The sequence below is a fragment of the Xenopus tropicalis genome, chromosome 4 (genome assembly GCF_000004195.4).
Source record: "Xenopus tropicalis strain Nigerian chromosome 4, UCB_Xtro_10.0, whole genome shotgun sequence".
NCBI lineage: Eukaryota > Metazoa > Chordata > Amphibia > Anura > Pipidae > Xenopus > Xenopus tropicalis.
Window position 1 is genome coordinate 104,603,240 of NC_030680.2, and position 21,003 is coordinate 104,624,242.

The following is a 21,003-nucleotide window of genomic DNA, read 5'->3' on the forward strand; positions in this document are numbered from 1 at the left end:
CTATCATTAAATTAGGTTTAATAAAAAAGCATATATTGGTCATTCTCTTTTACAGAATCAGAACATTGCCTCTGCAGAACATATCTAGAACAAAATGGTCTCAAATCTCAGTGACACAATTTAAGCACGCATCCATTTGCAGCGATAATAGCCACTAATTTAAAAGTGCAAACAATTATGAATCAAAACTACCAGCATACACCCACATAAGACACAAAGGAGTATATTTATCATGCTGTGAAGCATTACTGGTGTTGTTGCCCAGGGCAACCAATCAGCGATTAGATTTCAACAGTTAGAAAACCAAAGCAAAGCATCTGATTGGCTGCTATGAGCAACATCACCGATAATGTTTTACACCACTTTTTACACAACATGATAAAATATACCCCAAAGATAAAAAAATATTTGCAGTGCATTTACTTACTAGTGACTGAACCAAATATACAAAGCAATTTTTCTGTAGCTCAGTTTGTAAACTGGCAAAGCTCCTTTCAGACCAGCATTTAACGAAATATTTTTCAACCCATCTAATGTGGAGAAACAATAAATTAGATGTATTAATGTACTTTACCTACACCTAAGATATATATATATAGATCTATAAATGTAAAAGGTTGGTAGTATGTAGGGCCTGTGGCTTACCAACTCTAATCTAAACAGTTTAAGGTATCAAGCACAGATAGCTTTTCTGCCCCTAAACTTATGTTGTATTCCACTTTATTTATTAGCTATTTATTAATTACCTTTTATTTATTAATTATTGGTGGATAAAAGTAGACTTTACTTAATAGCTAGAGAAGGCCTTGTAAGGCAAACAGGTAGAGCAATGGCTAAAAAAAAGACAAAGAACGACGTACATTTTATGTGGGTCACATAAAAGAATTACATTGTGGCAGCACTTTGTTATGGTATAATAAACTAAAGAGCATTACTTTCCTAATCTAACTAGACAATTGTAGAATAACAATGATATAGCAGCCATACACCTCATAGTCACAGCTATCCCTATAGAAATAATGTCAATATTCTTCAAAGCTAACAAGAAAAAAGATAGCCAAAGCTCTTGAAAATCCAAGTGCTCTTGTTGCTGGGATAAAGGCAACAGCAGACAGTTTTGAGCTCTGAAACACAGCCTGTTACCAAAGTCTCCACTGGCTCAGTAGGAAAGATCACAGCTTCTAATTCTAATGCAGCCAGACCTGTGGAGGCTTAGCCATAGGGCACTAACACACGGTGCTTGGCAGGCAGCAAAACATATGGGCCCTAAAAGTAATCACTAGGACCTTGCTGGTGACTTGGGTCAGAAGATTACTGCTTGGTAAAACTCACTACTGCAAAGCTCCAGCAAGACTGAACTGCAACAAAATTTGATTGTTGCATTATTATAATATTTTATTTAACAGTATTTTCAAGTTTAAATCACAGTTGTCTGTACATCTAATTAGACATAGGCTAGATTACATTAATGCTTACTAACTAACCTCATACAGGCAATATACAATTGTTCCTCTCCCAAAGAATGAGCAATGGACAGACATTCTAGTACGGACTGCTGCATTCCAACAACAGGCTGAGATGGAAAAAAAAAAAAAAAGGTTATAGTAGTTTAATGAAATTAGAATAGTTACATTAGTCATCTGTTACAGGTTCATCAAATTGAATGAGGTCATGCAGTACAAAATAGAATTAACTTTAAACAACTGTTGTTCATAGGATCTGTTTACAAAAATTATTTCTGCAGTACTTTCATTACTTACCGTTTCTGGTGGAAAATAAAAAGAATGCTATCCAGAGACAAACTTTAGTTATAAAAACCTTGAGATCTTTTGTCTCCTATTATTGTCAATATGAGTTCCAGAAATATTAAGATTTACTTTTAGTAGTTTTTAGCCTATTTTATTGCTGTTGCATTAGCAATTTGTAAACTCTTTTGCAATTGCATGATTTTGTATTGTATAATTGTATTTGTTTGTAGAACTGCAACAACAAAATATTTATGTTTTAAAGAGCTGGTTATTGTGCAGTTAATGGATATCCTTTATACTCATAGGTTGCTTCTCTTCTAAAAGATTATTGTAGGACAAAGTATTGTAGGTAAGGCCAAGTACTGCAATTTTTTTCTTGTACTTGGTCAAAAGATACAACATGGGGAAGACTGAACTGAAATGATTTCTTTCCATGTTTATGAACAAACTGAACTATGGTCCATTATTGCTTTTAGCTAATTTTCAGCCTCTTGTATTTCCCCACAGGCATTCCTTGGCTGGCTAGGGTTTGAAAGCTTTCCTATCTGCTTCACTATTGATTTAGTAAAGGTAAGTAAATGTGGCTCAGTCATAATATTTAGTAGAACAATAAGGCAGTAGGCTACTTAGGAATAATGAGTGGGCTTGATGTGGCACGTGTACAGTGTGGCACTATATTCTCACTCATTTCCTCAAATCTATTTTTACAGGCTGAATGCAAGCTCTGGAATTTTTCTCTTTTCTGTAAAAAGCAGCACTGCCACACAAAGCTATCTAAAGTGCATAAAGCAAGCTATTACACATAGCTCCTGAAATGCCCACCAGATCTACTAAAACTTGCATCTATATAAGCCATGCTTCTTGACAGAGCAAGCACTGTCAAGCAAGAACATTACTGATAAGCAACATTATTTATGCAAATTCTCCTGATATTGCTTAATCAAGAGAACAGTAGTAGCAAGAAATTCCAGAAACCATAAAAGGTTTTGTTCGTGAATCTTTATCAATTAGCATTTTTTTTTTTTTTTTTAATTAAGGATGCTACAAAGCTTACTTCAAAAGGTTATCTGATGAAAAGCAACCTTAAAACACAATACATGCTTGCAACACAGATTTACCTTGAGGAAAAATTTGCAGTAGTCTCTTCTCAAAACATAAATGGCAACTGCCTTCAGCCCCTCTAATCCATACATATCGGCAATACAGAGTATGTGGCTGGATGACAAAACAGGTCATTTATTATTTAGATTAAACAAAACAAGCAGACACTTGGGACTAGCATTACAGGTGTTTAACAACAATTTTATCTGTATTTTATATTGCTGATAAAGTATTATGGTCCCTTTTCAAACATGTTAAAGCTCCTACAAAGGGAGAAAAATATTCCATTCTGTTTGTATTGAGCAGATTCAACACAATACAAAAAAAGTAAACCCCTGAGCCCTTCCTAGGGATACTTATCCCCTAGCCATGTAATCTTGGTGAGGGCAAGTACATCCAAAAAATATAAAAAAAATAAATAAATAAATAAATAAATAAATAAATATATATATATATATATATATATATATATATATATATATATATATATATATATATATATAGCATCTCAAAGATAATATCCACCGTTGTGATCCTCAAAACCCTAATAAAGGTCACAAATATGACTAATGAAGTTATAGATAGTACAAAGAACTAAGAAATTTATGAATTTTGAATTAAGCACTTAAAGAGAATCTATGGGAGACGGCCGTCCTATAATTAAGAGCTTTTTAGATGACAGGTTTCTAGATATGGGATTCCATCAACTGTAAATTAATTAATTAACTAACTAAATTAATTCAACAGCACTAAAAGGCTGTTTCAAAATTAGGGTTATAAAACCATTTTTGTTTCCACTTTCAAAACGGGGTATAACCATGTAAAAACAGGTAAGTTTATTAAACTGCGTAATGATTTAATGCAAATGTGCAGTTGAGTATAAACTTCTAGGGTAAAAATGTTAGCCTGAAAAAACCCTGCAAAAAAAACAAAAAGCAGCACGTTATGCCACTTTTTACTCCATATATTCTTTTCCACCTGAATTTGTCCCAATAATTTCATAGGTTACACCTTTTTAAGCCAGTTAACTGTTTGAAATTGGGTTTGTTTTGTGTTAATTTACCCTTAAATACAAAATAGAGCATTATAAATTATTTGTAAATCAACTTTTACATGTTTTACGACTTAAAGGAGAAAGAAAGCTAAAAACTAAGTAAGCTTTATCAGAAAGGTTTATGTAAATACAGCCATAAGCACTGTAATGCTGCACTTACTCCTCTATCAAAAGAAAAACAGGATTTCTCGTCTCTTTTTGTAAACATGATGTTTCAGTGTCTGACTCCCTCTCTCAGAAAAATCCTTAATTCCTGTGGCCAGAGTCTGCACAGTTCTTTCCTCTCTCCTGCTTCCCCCTCCCATAAGAATGCTAAGAACTCCTTTCCCCTTCCCTTAGGAATGTGTGATCTGAGCTATAATGACTAGACTGCAGGCAGGAAGCTACTTAAAATGGTAGCTGCTATCTTAAGCAAACGGAGAAAGCTTCTAAAGCGGATTACTCAGGTATGGTAATGGTTTCTGCAGAATAAATATATTGTTCTAGGTGTCACTAATGTGGCAAATCTAATGGCAATCTAATGGAAGTAAAATGCCAAAATGACTTTCCTTCTTCTTTAAAACATTTTACACACAGTTATAAATATGCCTCTATGCGTGATTAAACAGAGTTCTTATCACACCACCTAAATACCTATTGAAAAATATTACCCAGGATCAGCATTTTTTGGTAGATCTGTTATTCCTCCATATAGGAAATGCATTATGATTATCATATCCATTTGGTTGATTCTGCAAAATAATAACAACAGTATGTTATTAACCTTTTGGCACAATTTCTTACCAGTTGTTATGCTAACCTGTGGAAGCATTTGACTATCAGGGTAAGTCCACCTAAATAAAAAAAAGTGGAAGCAACTTTTTGCTGAAGGGGAGCAGACTGCCAAGAACATGTTTCAGTGGTACTAGTAGTCTGAACAAGCAGTGGGGGTGGGTTAATAATAAAACTTATAGAGAAAGTTATTGCATATGCAATGTAAATTTAAATCATTGAAAATGTTTCTTTCATGTATATTGAGAGGTTTATTATAATTACATATTCTTTCATTATGTATTTTTTCCATTCTTTGGGTGGACAGTCTCATTAAAATGAAAAAAACATTAACACTTCATTAAATGGGCTGGTCTTATGGTATCTTGTTATATGTCCTATTCATGACAGAATTGTGCACCGATTTAAATATAATTATCACATGAAGTGTTAAAAGAAAAGGATATATTCTTGTAATCACTGCTGCAATTTACATAATTCATCTTTTTTCCAAATGATATTGGTTTTTTTTTAGACCAATAATATTAACAATTGAAAATTTAAAGGGGCAGTTTACTCCTTGTTCAACATGAGCTCAATGAATAGGGCTTGTGCTGAACATACTTTTTTGCCTGTTTTAGAGGACAAAAAAAATCAATATGGCTTTGTTATAGCTTAAGTGGCCAAACAGGGAAAATGAAGCTACTCCATGTTTGGTGCTTTCAAGGTAGATAAATTACTTGAGAGCAGAAGGTTATTATAAAGGGAAATTATTTGTAACTAGTAATATATACCTTGCAAGAAAGAGAGGTAAAGTATCTTCAATTACCCTGTTTAGCTCAAGAAAAAAAAAAATACATTTTTTGTAACAGCAACAACAATAGGCAAAAAGTCTGGTCATCATTGTTGTTTCAATTTAATAAAACTAACTAACTAACTAACTAACCATTCCAGTACAATATGACAGGTGTCAAAGGAAATTGTATATTGTTATTTTATTGCATATAGGCACATTGGTGTTATAATGTTCCGGTACTGGGGAGTTTTGTTCACTGCCTGATACGGATATCGGATGTTTCAATTCCAAGATTTGTAAAAGTCTTTAGAAGAAAACAGATAAAGTAAAAAAAAGGAAGGTCAAACATTATGTATTTAACAGATTAAACATAAGTAATACAATAAGAAGTAATTCAAGTCTCTCCAGAAAGGGTAAAGGTTGCAGAGCCTTTTACAGTAAGTTTGTTACTGAGTCCTGGATCAAATAAAGGTTTATTACATAGAGGAGCTACCTGAATGTGGAGGGAGCATAAAATAAACTCTGGGACACTAGCATACCAGTTTCTAATAGAATGTCTATAGCTAGAAATATTTGGTCTTTATTTCAAGGGTGTCCAGCACAAGGAGTTTGCTGCATATGGAGTAGTAAACCAATTTTCTAGACTTACCCATAGAGGAGAATGTGTATGTAACAATGGAAGCTGTACTAACTGTGCTGCCAGAAATCCATAAATTTGAAAGTCCTAAGCCTCCTTCTGAAGTAGTTTGTAATATTTTAACTTTTTTTTTTTTTTAAGATACGAGGGGGTCGGTTATTCTAAATGAAAAGCAAATGTTTTGGTCAATCTGACACCTAAACAGTAATATACTAAGCGTTCCACTGAAATTTAACATCAAGGGTTAATAATTTAGTAAGATCATGTGGGAGATTGATGTTGAGGGCTTCCATTTTTGCATGTTTTATAGTAAGGCACAATAGTGTAAGTAAGTAACACTAAATTAATGCAAAATGTTGTAAAGATGTAGAAGAGATACTAATGGTGTAGTGATAAATAATGTAACATCATCTGGGAAAATGCTGAGTTTATTTTGGTCTACATCATTTAGGATAGAAATTGCTATGGGTTCCAGTGCTAGATTAAAAAGCAAAAGTTTAACCCCTGGAGTTGCCCTTTTTCTCTAAAGAATGTTACTGATGTGGATCCTGGCCGATGGGTTGTTGTATAATGCGTGAATCTATTTTAATAAATTATCTCCCACTTTACATTTCTGTAGAGCATAATAAAGATAAAGCCAGGGCAAGAAGTGGAAAACTTTCATAATAAAAACATGTATGGGGTGTGTGCCTTGTTTACCCAGGCTGCAAGAAAAATCAATCTCCTTATGGATTCTTCCGATTGTCTCCCACAGACAAACCACAATGATCTCTGTGGATTACTGTTTGCAGGATCTCACTCAAGTTTGTGGCTAATACTTTTGCTAAGATCTTGATACATAGATTTATAGTTGCTATAATGGTTTGATAGGAAAATTTCTCACCCTTAAGTAACTGATTTAAAAACTACTGTTAAGTGGGGAATGAGGATGTGGGGAAGTTTTTTTTAAATTATAATGGTGGAAACCCATCTGGCCCTGACTTCATCTTCTAAAATTGTTGAATCTTGAAAAAAAGGCAGCATAAAGCTCAGGTGAGGATTCGGAGGCTGACGAGTAAAGCTTCTTATAAAAAGACTAAAATTTGTAAAGCTCCAGTGGTAAAGCCTATCACAGGTGGGAGTAAAGCTTATATCAACCACTTCCATATCCTCAGCGCCCTACAATGGGCAGTTCCCTACACTGAACTCATTTTGAACAGTGTATAAAATTATAAATTATATATTACACAAAAGTGTAAACAAAAAAGAAACCTGTTATGATGTTGCTTTGCTTAGAAAAGAGAGTTAGATGAGTCATGCAATGTTTCCCAAAAGCGGTTTTAGCGAATATCCACCACTTTTAGCAGTATCTACATTCCATAGTTTTTACAAAGGAGCTAAATACTTTTCTTCGGTGTCCTAGCACCTGCAGTTTCAATCACATTTCTAAAGAACCGTCTTACCCATGAATATGTATGAGCTCTCTGGAACTCTCAGCCCAATGTCCGCTCATCATAGCATTGAAGTAACTTGATCTGGCACACAGTATAGCCCTAAAAATACAATAATAATAATAATTCAATCAAATTTTAAACTGCAAAAACACTGTCACACCATAAACTTTTCTTGCCCATATACATTAATATAAATAAGGAGAGAAAGAGGCCCTGTCTTGCTCTTTAGCTGAAACCAGACCCATGGGAATAGTGGAAAACTAGGACAGTTTCCCTGTGCTGCAGATGCTGCATAATCGTTTATCAACACGTGTGAGTGACTAGTGCCATAACTAAAAATTGCTGTATTTTATCATGTATTCTAGAACGGATGAACACTGTTTAAAAGTGACAGTTTAAAAATATGGAAATATTTTTTAATGCACCCCAATATTTTTCTCTCAATGGTCTAGAAACAGTAAAGAAAGCAATAAGTTTTCTACCAATATTTTTTAACATTTTTTGCACATTCTGGGCCTGATTTACTAACATAGCCACTAAAATGCACCAGTGAAGTTAGTCATAGCATCCAATAAGCAACAGACTGTACAATTTAGTCTACTACTAGTTAGAAAATGAAAGAAAGGATCTATAGTTCAATGTTAGTAGATCAGATTAAATGCACACAAACAAGGGCCAATCAGGAGGCATTAACCTTCCTGGATGCTTTTGGAGTGTAGAAATAAACCCAGCTAAGCAAAGCAAAAACGTACAAAACTCCTGCAGAGAGCGCCCTGGCTGGAACTAAAGCTACCCCCCTGCAAGGCAGAAGTGCTAATACTGTGAGTAAGCATTTAAATATATAAAAGGAACTACTGACAGCTGACCGTTTGTTGTACACAGTAATAGCAAACGAAATCTGAGATATAAATTGCTTGAAGAAAATCAATATGAGCTGTTTTCTATCCTAAACAGAATGCAACAAAAATAAAATCACTCCATAAACAAACAACTTGGATGGAAGCCCAGTATTACCTGTGCACACGGAAACATCTATGATCTATTTGAATTGTTACATCAGGACAAAAAGAACCTTGGAAAAGTTTCAGCAAATCCTTTCCAAGTTCAGATGCTGGTTCAAGATCACGCTGGTCTTCAAGGTCTAAAGAGTCTACAGGGCAACCAAAAATCCTTATTAATCTTTGTAAAAAGCAAGATCCTTATATAGGATACTGAATATATTGACAATCTTATGGTAACTAATTTACTATATTATATTTACTGTATATATGCTCTATATATGAGTGTCTATAAATATCACAATGCACAATGAACAGGACATTGGAGTTTGAGATTATTAACCCAGAATACTGTAATCACAGTAGCTGGGAATCAGTTTGTACCCTGTAATGTGATTGTATATGCAACTGTTTTGCTTACCTTGGTAAACAAAACAGTTGCAAACCAAACATTCATTTTCTATCTACTCTGCTTCAAAGACAGAAAATGCGTTTAAAAACTAATATCTGGGAACAATTTGGCAAATCCTTCTGTTTCAGGAGAAAAAAAGGTGCCCCCATTTATAGTTGCATCAAGATGAGCTGTATATTTTAACAATCTGCTTTAATGATAACCATTATTCAATAAAATGTAAACTGAAACTGTATTTTGAGACCAAGGCACTTACCTTCAGTAAATTTTCCTGCAGAGTGTGTGTCGCTTTGAACTGTATTCCATGCATCATCATTTTGATTTGGATTGGACACTGTTTGATCCCCATTTATCAGATTAAGGATGTGTTCCTCTCTTTCGTTAACATTCCAGTGAGAAGAGTACACAGTTCTTTAAATAAAAGAAGGGGACGTATCAAATTAACTGATTATATATCAGTGATGCTTTATGACAGATGTGTAAGGGCTTGTAATCATGAGTGTTTTTCTCTGCACTCCCCTGCAGTGCCATGGTCCCATGTTCCACCACAGGGAAGCACAGATAAAAACACATTCCATTATTCTGTATGAAGCTAAACTCACACAGGCGCACGAAAGTGCAAAACGCAGGTGGAATGCAGCATGTTGTGTTCTATCTGCATTTGGCGCTTACATGCGCCTGTGTGAGTACAGCCACATATTGAAGAAAAGAAGAAACGCTGGTGAGTACAACCCCATAGTTGCTTCATTAATTAGTAGATTTAAAGGGAACTTGTCACCCTAAGAAACAATTACAAATCCTTTTCAATCATGTTAGTTAAGCTAAATAAACTTTACTTACACTATATAAATTATTTAAATTGGGCCTTGGAATTAACAATCACAGCAAGCAGGCAGGCACCATTTTGTGGACACTTATTAAAGAAAGTTTTGTATCACCCCAAATTTGCCAGATTTGTGGACCCGATGCCCATGCACAGGCTACACAATTATAGACTATGAAGAAGGAGGGGGAATGTAAAGAATGCAGTGGCATATAGGAAGTGCAGAATGAAAAGAATGCAAGAGGCATAGTGGCAGGGCAGGCAATATATCATTGACAGCTCAGATGTTTAAATACATTTATAATAGTATGGTTGTTTATGGTTGTTTTAAAAAAAAAAAAATGTTTGGGTTTCAGGTTTAATTTGCAAAGATCTTTTATAATTTTGATGAGTTTATCAGCTTACCCTATATTTTCAGGGATTCCACTCACAGGGAAAGCTCTAAACTAAATACACTACAAGTAGCACCATGTGGTTACATTGAAATCGGCAGTATATAAAAATGAATATTACAGTTTACACTATATGCACAGGGAAAACAATGAACATATTGTAAAACAGACAACTAGCTGTAACTGGGAACTTACTTACTGTAAGAATACATTCATTTCAGATGGTTCAATGCTTGCCACAGAATGCGTTTCATCCTTAAATTGCCCAATAATGAAGCTGTAAAACTTTGGAACTCTTGCAAGAAGGATGGCCTTGTGAGCTTTAAATATCCTTTGTCCAACACAGAAAGCAACATCTGAGTGTAGTTCTTCATTATACAGTCTAGGGAAAAAGAAGATTACTGCTGTTTAAAAAGATATTATATTAATTATAAAAATGGCATCTTAGCTGACTAGAAATTGGCAGCATATCAACCATGACTAGATATTGGCAGCATTTCAACCAATCTGTTTAAAAAAAAAAAAAAAAGTGAAAGGCTGAATAAATTACTTGAATCCTTGTTGCAGCTTCAGCTTTCTGTGAAATCTATCTTCTTTTCACACAAAGAACTTAAACACCTAGCCTTGCCTTGTCCAAAGTAGGCTTCCTGAGCAACTAGTTAGTACTACTTCAGAAATATTTCCTGGAGCGTTCCACAGTGACGGTCTTTGATGACACTTGCCCAGCTGGCTGCAGGGCACTTTAGCAGACTTTGTATACTGCACAAAATGCTCTTATCTGGTGCCAGCTTAAAAGTTAAATAAAATTTGCCAACTTTTCAGTTCTTACAGTTATTCAGGTGCACTGTGCAGAATCAGCATCAGGTTCTGGTATAGCACTTCCAATGCTATAAGCATATAATAGGTTCATGGCAACATACAGTGGCTTGCAAAAGTATTCGACCCCCTTGAACTTTTCCACATTTTGTCACATTACAGCCACAAACATGAATCAATTTTATTGGAATTCCACGTGAAAGACCAATACAAAGTGGTGTACACATGAGAAGTGGAACGAAAATCATACATGATTCCAAACCTGTAATGTGACAAAATGTGGAAAATTCAAGGGGGCCGAATACTTTTGCAAGCCACTGTACAGGTATAGGACCCATTATCCAGAATGCTCGGGACCAAGGGTATTCCGGATAAGGGGTCTTTCCATAATTTGGATCTCTATACCTTAAGTCTACTAAAAAATCAATAAAACATTAATTAAACCCAATAGGATTGTTTTGCATCCAATAAGGATTATTTATATCTTTGTTGGGATCAATTACAAGGTTCTGTTTTATTTCTACATAGAAAAAGGAAATCAGTTTTAAAATTCTGAATTATTTGATTAAAATGGAGTCTATGGGAGACAGGCATTCCGTAATTCGGAGCTTTCTGGATAACGGGTTTCCGGATAAGGGGTCCGATACCTGTATATATTATGCAATGTTTTGGGTGAACTAAACCATTTCTCAAGCACCCAATCTTGCCACGAAATTGTGTTTAAAAGGAGCAGTTCAGTGTAAAAATGAAACTGGGTAAAACGGATAGACTGCGCAAAAAAATAAAAATATTTTCAATAAAGGCAGACAGATGCCTAACATAATAGCCTGAACTCTACTTCCTGCTTTCAGCTCTCTAACTTCTTAGTCAGCGGGGGCCACATGGGACAGAACTTTTCACTTTGTTTGTGAGCATTTTGCAGAACTCTCTGCTCACCTTTTAAGAAATATATCCCACTGTCAGAGTACCATAGAAAGTTTTTAAAAATCATATCTGAATGCAGCACCATCACAAGACAGTCTGCTGCAGCAAGAGAACATAAACGCATTCCCAGCCAAAATACAGGTTAGGACACCGGCAACACATCTAGGCTCTGGTATTTAATTCATTCCAAAGCGTTGCTGCAGATGCAGTTTTGGTGGGTCATTTTCTGTTCTCTGTCATCAAACCTGACAAAATGATTTGGTTTCTAAAAAAAAAAAAAAATTATGCCAACTCATAGAGAAGTAGCTGACAAAAGTGCAAGCAACATTGGTCCATACACTACAAGCTTAATAGATCTTTAAATTAATTTCTAGTAGTTTCTGAACTGCACCTTTCATTGCCTTTCCCCAGGCCAAAAGCAACTGGACAAGTGCAAGTTCATCTGATTTCAAGGGAAAACATTTAATGCAGACTTAGCACATGATTGTCTAACCAATACAGTAATGTTCTACATCTTCAGCATCCACTCCAACATTCTGTGGGTGCTTTGCGAGTCACCTAGTGTTATAACAGGACAGGTATTTCTGTTCCACAGGCAGGCAGCCATGTGATGGCACACACAGCACTGACAGTAGCAAGCCCCTCCATACAGTACCTGAGCAAATCACTGCTGAGCCGGGTACATAACACGTCTCTCAGCCTATGTCGCTCAGAAACCTCCTTTGCATGAAACCCCTTGAGGTCTGGGGGAGCTGCCCGGCCCGCACTCGCCATCTGGTTGCTATGGGATGAGTAGACTGGTTATGTAGAAGATAATGAAGGAGCGAACTCGCTCGTTTAATACAAACACGAACATGTCAAGGACAAGAACACGCTCCTATAGGTTCATTTGTGTTAGTCACAACAGCCAACACCCCCACACAGGTCAGCGTGGCCCCATCGATATTGGAACTGGTTCACTTATTAAGCCGCATTTCGTACTATAGACCGGAAACTCTATTATAAAATCCTGTCACCATGGCAACAGGAGACGCCGCGCAAATCTCTGGCACTTAATAACCCAGGTGTTTGAACCGCTAATCTTCTGGGCATCCATTTGTTTTAATGGGCAACCATTTGTTTCAATGGCCACCAGCGCCAACTAACGTATGGCGAGCCCATTACTTAAACCGCACTGTATCCCGGCCTGGTACTGACGTCACACCCGGAAGTACAGCCCACAGAGTACAAGAGGCGATGATAATTTGCATGGTACTCTAGATTCTGATTGGACAGATTGGAATGGGCGTCTGAAGGAGGGCGGGATTCATGGTGGTGTAACGATGTGGGGAGAGGATAAAGGGAACAGCGTGTGAAATGTCATGCTCTGAACACTCATGGAATATTTATTTGTTTGTGAAGACTCTTTTGTTTTCAAAATTATTCTGTGAACGCTTTCCCGTTCCTAATGTCCCTGCGCAGGTTTTGCAGTTTGTAAAGGAACAATAACACTAAAAATAAATGACATTTTATAAAGTAATTGAAATATAATGTACTGTTTCACTGCATTGGTAAAAGTTGTGTACTTCAGAAAGAGTATTATAGTTTATATAAATGTAGCCCACTTTATAAACGGTTGTGGCACTACCTGCTGATATTTCACTGGTTGGCGCTTCCAGGAGTCCTGAGCCCCGCTTACTATGGGGGAAGCAGGGACTTCTCTAATAAATGGCGTGCCTCCACCCAGGGCTCTGCTATGGGAGAACTACAACTCTCACCCTGGGACTTGATGTAGTGTATTAACCCCTCAATGGGATCCACTGGTTTCTGGCCGATTTGCCCCTCCCTGGGGTAATTCCTTACCAGTTTGTAATGGTCCTGGGTACACACACACGGAATACAGCAGATTGCAATGAACAGATTGATCTTTATTGGGCAGACCTCTCCAGGAGTGTACAGGGCCGGATTTCTAAACCGGCCGCCCCTAGTCGCACGCCCCCTCCCCCCGAGTGCGCATGCACGAACAGGAGGGTTGCGTGCGCAATGTGTGAAGAGCGGGGGGGGGGGTAGGGTTGCGCGCACGCATGCGCGGTCGGCCAAAGTTGCATACGGAGCAGTGGGGAGAAGTCCCCATTGCTCCGTATGTGAACAAAAATTTTAAAAGATTTTAGTGCGGCGGGGCGGCATGCCACCCCCAGGTTTCTGCCGCCCTAGGCCCGGGCCTTTGTGGCCTCTCCACAAATCCGGGCCTGGGAGTGTATCATGTATCAGGGCACATCCACAGGTTACATCATAGCACAAGGAACCTCTCTCAAAGGTACCCAGGGTACTCATGCCAGGATGATCTCATCTAGGAGGTCCCCCCAGTACTACACGCCAGGAGACCCTCTCTTAGGGCTCTCCCCGGTACTCTCGCCAGGCAGACCCTCCACAAAGACTCAGCCCCGGTACTATACCCAGGAACTCTTTAGCAGGGTCCTCCTTTCTCTTGGAGACTATCTCTCCCTTACCTATACACTGTGTGCCCTAAACTTCCAGCTGATGTAATGCTGGTGGGATCTTAATCCCTCAGTCTACACTCCTGGAGGGGCAATGGCAGCCCATTCTTTCCTACCACTCCCTACATGACACTCTTAAAGTGTCCTCTTACAGAAACTACTATCCAACTGGAGCTCCTCTCTCTAGAGACTCCCAACTAAGATGGCTCCCTGCACATGGCCATCTTATAGGCCTATGCACCACCCTGTGGCCATAACCCAAACTGCGGGGATACTCCCCATTAACTATAGCTATACCAGACTATAACCATTGTACCTTAACCATTACCCTCCCGGGGCCTACCCTAGGGGTTTACATCCTGTGGGGCCTATTTTATCAAACCCCTACATAAATAATATGCTATGTAGCCACAGTAGCTACACCTCTAATCTGTTTTCTGCTATGTAACTGTGCCATTTAGCCAGAGCTATCACCCATCCCCCCTATTTATTCTGGGCTTACCAGATTTTGGTGGCCCACCCCGGTTTCCTGTCCCCCAGCAGTATTCTCCTGATATTTTCGAAGTCTCCCAAAGTCCTGTGGGGAATTCCGGGTGCACATGTGGAGTAAGCATTCAGCGGCATCATTTGATGCATTAGAACAGTGCTGTCCAACTGGCGGCCCGCGACCCCCCTCTGTGTGGCCCCCCACCTGTCTGGCTGCTTTGATGGTTTACCCTTGTGTAAGCTTTAAATGGTTTCAGTACTGAGATTAAATGCCCCACTGCATGGTTCTCACTTCAAATTCAGGCTGTAATCCCCCTGTATTGTTTAAATATGTAATCCCCTGTACTGTTCACACCTTTTAATCTCGGCATTGTTCACCCCCTGCAGTGTTCACACCTCAGACTCAGGCTGTAATCACCCACATTGTTTGTCTGTTCACACCTCACCTGTACTGCTGGCCTATGCTGTCTGTGTGTAGGCAGCATAGGGTAGGCAGAGTATGGCACATAGGCAGCATAGGGCAGGGAGGGTATGGCACAAACAGGCAGCATAGGACAGGGAGGGTATTGAACACACAGGCAGCATAGGGCAGGGAGAGTATGGCACACACAGGCAGGGTAGGGCAGAGTATGGCACACACAGGCAGCATATGACAGAAACAGGCATCATAGGACAGGCAGAGTATGGCACACACAGGCATCATAGGGCAGGTAGAGTACGGCACACACAGGCAGCATATGGCAGACACAGGCATCATAGGGCAGGCAGAGTATGGCACACACAAGTAGGTGCCTGTGGGAGGTGAACCTGGCAGGGGTTTGTTCTGGGAGTTTGTTAGTAGTTGGAAATAGCCATTAAATGGTCCCTAAGGTGTGTAATTATATGCTGGGGGTTGCTGTGCAATCCACAGAGGAGGAGGAGTCATATGGATTTTAGGGTATGTCTTAATATGACATAATATAATTCTTTCACATATGAATTATGGTTGATATCCCTGCAGTGAGGACCAAGCATTTGGGTTTTTGCTGCACTACCACCATTGTGATAAAATGGGTGTGGTTTAAAAGGGGGGAGTGGTCAAAACTGGCTTCCATTAGCGGCCCTCCACCATGTATGCGCGAGAAATTCCGGCCCTCGGCACCACAGAAGTTGGACAGCACTGCATTAGAACATGTGCTGGTAGTATTTTTTTACTTCAGCCGCGGTTTTCACATGTGTGTGACATACGCAACGTCACTCCCGGCATCAGAAAAAGCTTATGCGCCGCACTCCCAATCACCATATTCTCTCCAAAAGTGAGTTCTGCAAGTTGCCAGCTCTGCATATAGTCCTTTTTCAGTTTAAATAGCTACCCTAATGGCTACACAGCATCTTTGTTCATGTAAACTACAGTAGTGTTTCTGAAGCATACACAACTTTTATTAGTGCAGGGCAACTTAACATTATATTTTAATTACTTTGCTAAACTTTTTTTTTGTGTTACTGTTCCTTTAACAAAGGCCTTTGTGAAGAAGTGTTTTTCTCTGTTAACCATGTGATAAATATAGCCAAAAGGGGTCTACTGCTTTAAAATCCAAGTAGGAAACCTGGCCCCTAAAAACCAAAATATAGCTTAGTTTAGTTAGGACATGGGGGTCCCAAAAGTACCCACTGCACCAGAACTCTCACATCGGATAAACTGGCAATATATTTGCTCGCTGTACTGTTACTTTTGGATAACATAACTATCAGTAGTTTGAAACAGGAAAGGTGTTCAAGGGCCTAATTTTGTTCCTTTGTCAAGTTCTGCCCTTTCTAGGGGCCAGCCTGTCAATCAATAGGGTGCCAGATGTTATAGCAGCCACCTTCATATGGGCAGGTTTCTTTCCAGTTTTCCTTGGCTCAATCCACCTCCAGGGTGTCATGCTCATTTCCAAAGATTCCTAGTACTTCTTTATTAAAGTAGTGCTCAGTTCAGCAAGTCTGTCTGTAGGAGTGGCATATGTTTTCCCTATCCTCTTGCTCTGTGTTTTTAGCAGAAAAAAATGTCCAGGTTGCCACTTTTAATGAGCAAGATGGTTGTTTAACCTGATTTTTAGTAGACTTAAGGTGTGAACCAAATTTTGCAAAACCCCTGGACCCAAGCATTCCACCGGATAACAGATCTTATATCTGTATTTAATATGCAAACAATGTGTTAATCATGCTTCATTTATTACAATTAATGAAAGCAAATACGTTGTGGTTGTCTTGCATATTAAATCTAGATATATTTAACAGCAAAATATACATATTATGAGGCTCATTTGCAACTTTTGTGCCCATGTATGGCAGCATGTGAGTGTGCAATTTGTTCTTATTTAAGGCACTTTCTACTTCTAATTAAAGGGGTAGTTCACCTTTAAGTTAACTTTTAGTATGTTATAGAATTCCAACTTTCAAATGGGGGTCACTGACAGGCAGCTAAAACTATTGCTCACTTTTTAACTTATTTTTCTATTCAGGTCTTCTCTTATTTATTTACCAACCTCTCATTCAAACCGCATCCTGGTTGCTAAGGTAATTTGGACCCTAGCAACCAGATAGCTGCTGAAACGCCAAACTGAAAAGCTGCTGAACAAAAAGTGAAATAACAAAAACATTGCAAATAAAAAATGAAGACCAACTGCTAATTGTCTCACAATATTACTCTCTATGTCATACTAAAAAGTTAGGCACCTCCTAGTGAGTGTAATCACACATTTTACCTTCTCTCTTCTAATTTCGGGATCCAGGTGCCAGTTAGCATCTAGGTGGACTTGATAGGGAACTGAAGCCTAGCTTTGCTTGTGTTACTGCAGGGCTGCATTTGGCTTTCCCCATCCTACTGTGCTTATGGCAGTATTTTTACTTCAACCTGAGGAAAGGATGCATTTAATATCTATGCTTAATTTTCCATCACACTTATACCAAAAAGACAAACTGTCCCTAATGCATATAATTTTCCAGAACGAAGTTAATGTAAATATACATGATCTCTGTTTAAACCAGTGATCCCCTACCAGGGGCTCGTGAGCAACATGTTGCTCACCAACCCCTTGGATGTTGCTCTCAGTGCCCCCAAAACCAGGTAGTTATTTTTTAATTCCTGACTTGGGGGCAAGTTTTGGTTGAATGAAAACAATATTTACTACCAAATAAAGCCTCCTGTAAGCTGATAGAGGCATAGAGGCTACCTAATAGCCAATCTTATTTGGCATCTCCATGAACTTGCGTGATGCTTGTGTTGCTCTCCAAGTCTTTTAACATTTGACTGTGATTTACGAGTAAGAAAGGTTGAATTAAACCATAAACCTCAACATTCATTGTTTTATAGTCCAACAGATTCTCTTTAATAAACCAGGATTTGAGAAAACTCCTTACAAATCTATCCTAGAACATTGTCAAAAACTTTTGTGAGAATTCCATGGTTTAAATCCCTCTTATTCTGCAGGTATCTTAATACTTTGTAATATGGATGTACATTCCTATAAAAAGTAAGACCTAACAAGAAAGACTCTCACTGTTTATTCTTTGTCTGTCTTAATCCATTTCAAAAGTGTAGCAGGCCTAGTAATTACAAAAGACTCTCTTCACCTATATAAAATGTGCAGAATGGAAAAGGTGTCACAAAGTAAGAACTCACCATTATTTCCGCTAAGTGAAAAATGATCTTTTAGTATATGGCTGCCAAACCAATAATCTAATTTCTTACTCTAAACAACATGCAGCTTGTAGATCATAGATTCCTGCAAACATTTATTTTTCTGCTGCCTCAGGAAGCCTATATAGCAGTGATCTCCAACCTGTGTGTGGCTTGTGAGCAACTTGTTGCTCATCACCCCCTTTGATGTTGCTTCCAGTAGCCTTAAAGCAGATGCCCTTTTTTTAATTACTGGCTTGAAGGCAAGTTTGGATAACACACAGTTTTACTTAAAGCAGAGCATCTTGCAGGCTAGCAGTCCACATGGTGCTACCAAAGAACTTTTTATTTAATGCTTTTTACATTTGAGTGTAAAAAAAGATTGAGGATTCCTTATATAGGGTAGGTAAATATTTTTGAGGCCTTGTGTATCCATCTACAGAGACTCCTGGAACAATTTTAAAACCTGCCTAGATGGTCGATTAAGATGGCCTTATAAATCTTTTAACTGTAGGAATCCACCTTAAAATAATGGGGTTGGATATCCTGAGGAATTATTTGGATAACTATTGCTCCATCTGTATATTTGGCTGGGTATGGAAATCTTTGTAAGGTAAGTGCAGCCCCCAAGGCAGGTTTTATCACTTCCAATGTAGACTGCAGTTCCTGCAATATTAGAATTTTATTCAGATTCTTCTTTTAGGAGCTAGATAAAATATGGCACACCAAGTTACTGCAGACTAGGTTTATTAGAAATAAAGACACAATCCTTATGCTCTAAAATGAGCAAACATAAACAATACATATAGGCATATATACTAAAAGCCACTGACAGTCAAAAGTAAACCAAGAGCACAAGCAATCTCAGGATGTGCCATTAACAGAATATCAAGGTCTGGAGCTGCAGACTAGAGTTTGGCACCTGCTGCACACTTTAATCTCTGGCAGACCCTTGTAATAGCAAGTTAAGCCATTTAGACCAAGAATTTGCAAGTTTGCACCTTCCTGGTCTAAATTTAACAATAATAATAGTAATAACATATATTAGGTAGTAAAAAATACACAACCATAATAGACAATACCAATTATACATAGGCCTCAACACTTTTTCACCTCATGCACTGTAATAGCGCATTTAAATCCATGGGTAACTGTCCTTACACATGTAAATCATATCACATATATATCATACTTTGCATTTTGAATCCACGTAAAAAGCAAATTTTTCCTCAGAAGTGAAAGTCTTAACCATACACACAATGTTTTGTATCTCTGTGAAGTCATACTTAGAACCATCCTGACCTATGTATACCTACAGCCAAAGATAGCAAATGAGTGGCTAGAATTGCAGCATGTTCAGTAAAACTCCCCGCTTCAGAAAGTAGAACTCTGGAAAATGTACTAATCTGTATCCATTTGATTGGAGGCTTTAAAGGCTTTGATCCTTTTTAATTAGGTCTTGCCATTATTTTCTGCCTGCATTAAGTTTTCCTTTAAAAAAGGAAAGGATATCAGTGCTCACCCTTTTTTTAATAGGTACGTTTGTCAGGGGGTTATATAGAGTATATCCTTTTATAAATAAGCCCCTAAAAACCTATACACAGTAACATTTACCTCTGGCAAACTGTGGGTAACTTTATTTTAACCATTTGATAAATATATCCCTTTATAAAATATCAGGATAACAGTGGGAACATAAAATAAACTTGTAATATAGAGTAGCTTTATAGTTAATAAGACTTGTAATGGTAAGCCATTTAGTAAGAGAAAGACAGATGGTAAATAGTGGATCAGCTATGGCTGCACCCACAGTTTAAGTGGATTGATTAATGTATATTAGTTTATTAGGTGGTGTTCTGTAATACTCTAGATTTGGAGGGAAATGTCTCATATGACACTTAAAAAAGTGGGATATAAAAGGAAATGTGAAAATAAAGAGCGAGAACAAACAATAAAGGTCTGAGATGAGGCAAAAAGAAGAACTATACATTTAAAGAAAAAGGAATAGCAAACATAGAAAAATAGCGCATAAGAATAAAATTGATAAGGAACAAGAGAAGGTATGTGTCATATGTAGATATATGATGTAGATTAAGAATGCTAAGTTGTGGCCTCTGTGCTGTGTCTCAAATAGCTTTTCTTTTTCTATCGTCTACTTTTTGTCTCCCACCTTTTCTTTTCCTAATTTTTATTTTATTTCCTGTTCTCCACTTCTTTAATTTTCATATACTTTGTATTGTTCTCATTCTCTTCTCCATTCCTTGCTTATCTGTTCTCCCCTTTCAGTTCTGGTCTCTTCCTTCTACTTTACCTATTATCTTGTCCCACTTTTCTTAATTTGTGTTTTACATTTTATTCCTTAGCTGTCTCACTCTTTCATCTTCTGTCCTCTCCTTACTTTTTCTATTTTGCATTTGCAAATATGTTCATCTAATTTTTTTTCTCCATTTATTTATCCTTTACCTGATTCTACCCTCCCTTTCCTATTTTCTTTCTGGTGTACTAGTGGTTTACAA

At 37.7% G+C, this 21,003-nt stretch overlaps 1 protein-coding gene across 2 annotated transcripts in view; it reads right to left on the reverse strand.

The window, feature by feature from the left end:
* Window positions 1-13,092, reverse strand: part of KIAA1107 (AP2-interacting clathrin-endocytosis protein) — a 36,983-nt gene extending 23,891 nt beyond the window's left edge. The window contains exons 1-9 of one of the 2 annotated variants that reach the window (XM_002933795.5): window positions 12,540-13,092; window positions 10,344-10,526; window positions 9,186-9,340; window positions 8,534-8,669; window positions 7,529-7,618; window positions 4,554-4,634; window positions 2,867-2,963; window positions 1,485-1,573; window positions 428-530 (exon numbers count right to left, since the gene is read on the reverse strand). In XM_002933795.5, coding sequence (XP_002933841.3) covers window positions 428-530; window positions 1,485-1,573; window positions 2,867-2,963; window positions 4,554-4,634; window positions 7,529-7,618; window positions 8,534-8,669; window positions 9,186-9,340; window positions 10,344-10,526; window positions 12,540-12,658 — 1,053 coding nt within the window. In that variant the 5' untranslated portion in view covers window positions 12,659-13,092. Of the gene's footprint in view, window positions 1-427; window positions 531-1,484; window positions 1,574-2,866; window positions 2,964-4,553; window positions 4,635-7,528; window positions 7,619-8,533; window positions 8,670-9,185; window positions 9,341-10,339; window positions 10,527-12,539 lie in introns of both variants that reach the window. The other variant, XM_012962440.3, reaches the window with a different exon arrangement.
* Between the last annotated feature and the right edge of the window lie 7,911 nt (window positions 13,093-21,003).